The sequence below is a fragment of the Chrysochloris asiatica genome, unplaced genomic scaffold (genome assembly GCF_000296735.1).
Source record: "Chrysochloris asiatica unplaced genomic scaffold, ChrAsi1.0 scaffold00333, whole genome shotgun sequence".
Taxonomy (NCBI): Eukaryota; Metazoa; Chordata; class Mammalia; order Afrosoricida; family Chrysochloridae; genus Chrysochloris; species Chrysochloris asiatica.
Window position 1 is genome coordinate 260,413 of NW_006408851.1, and position 1,491 is coordinate 261,903.

Here is a 1,491-nt window from a genome sequence, read left to right on the forward strand (position 1 = left end):
ACCTACTCTAGCACCAAGAGCTAACTGGTTCATTGTTATTAAGCACACTGTGCTCTGTGTGCCCCAAGCCTTTTCAAGTTCAGTTCCCTCAACTTTGAGGGTTGTTTGGAAGCTTGCCGTTTGAACTCAAGTGACACTTCAGTATCTGTGTTCCTCTGCAATCTGCACCAGGAACACTGTTTTGTCCAGTACTGGCACCTCATTCATTTCCACAAGTCTCATTAAGGCCTCACTGTGCGCCCAGAACACAACAGCCACACTCCCACCTTAGAGTTTTCACTAACTCTTCCTTCTGCTTAGAATTCTCATCCCCCACATCATTTTGCTAAATCACTACTTTTGTCAAGCCTTTGCTCAGACAGCACGTTCTCAGTAAGGCCCAGCCCAGTCCCCATTCCTCAATCCTCATCCCCATATCCTGATCCCATATCCCTGTTCTACTTTCCCTTTTATCCTCAGAACTTATTATCTTCTAATATCATCTATCACCTATTTATTTATTGTGATTTCTCTGTCTCTGCATTTAGAATATGAGCTCTACACAACAAGGATCTCTTTTGGTTCACTGACATGTCCCAGGCACCTACAACAGGCTCTGGCACAGATTGTTGTTGTTGTTGTTGTCAAGTGCCATTGAGTCGGTTCCAACTCATAGCCACCCAAGTGTAGGGTTTCTGAGGAATGGTTGGTGAGTTTGAACTGCCAACCTGGTTATTCGAATGACCTTGTGGTTCAGTGCTTTATCCCATAGCGCCACACAGATTAGCAGCTGTCTATCATTTACACTAAATAAAAGAATGAATGAGTCTCCTTTTCTGTATCTATAAAATGAGGGACTGAATTAAATTATCCGTAAGGATGTTCCCAACTCCAACCCTCCAGGATTCTGCAATATATAGACAAATCACAAACCTGCCACCTTCACTACCAAAGGGGCCTCTTCATAGAAATCTCCACTCTTGAAGAAGCAGGTATACAGCCCATCATCAGAAATCCGAACCTTGTTGATGCGTACAGCAGCCTTCCCCTGAGTGAGGAAGTCTCTCACCAGCAAGGTCCGTCCTTTATACTGTGACATCTGCTTCTCCTTCTGCTCCTGCTGGTTCTCATAGATGAACACCGCTTCTGAGAAGTTGGACCGGAACCATCGCAGCTCCATGTTCTCTGCATTCATGGTAGGAGACAGGGAGCAGGGCAGTGTGATGTCCCCACCCAGCACTGCCACAATGGGGTCCATGGGGCCAATCACCAGGAACTTCTCTGTGGATACAGACATGGGAATGAGAAAGATGGAGAGATGCAATTTACAGGATAGAATACACAGTCAACTTGAAGAGGACACCTGGCTCCTAAAGAAATAAACTGTGAGAACTCTAAATGGGGTGAGATGTTCTGATCACATCATGGCCCAGATGTCAGATGCCTGGGCATCATGTACTTGAGCTCCTGGTCTCAGGCCCTTCCATGAAAGACCCTGTAACTCCATGGTAC

The 1,491-nt window shown here is 45.8% G+C and overlaps 1 protein-coding gene across 1 annotated transcript in view; it reads right to left on the reverse strand.

Moving 5' to 3' along the window:
• LOC102813009 (butyrophilin subfamily 1 member A1-like) overlaps nucleotides 1–1,276 on the reverse strand; it is a 22,846-nt gene extending 21,570 nt beyond the window's left edge. The window contains exon 1 of the mRNA XM_006875660.1: nucleotides 913–1,276. Coding sequence (XP_006875722.1) covers nucleotides 913–1,276 — 364 coding nt within the window. The remainder of the gene's footprint in view (nucleotides 1–912) is intronic.
• Between the last annotated feature and the right edge of the window lie 215 nt (nucleotides 1,277–1,491).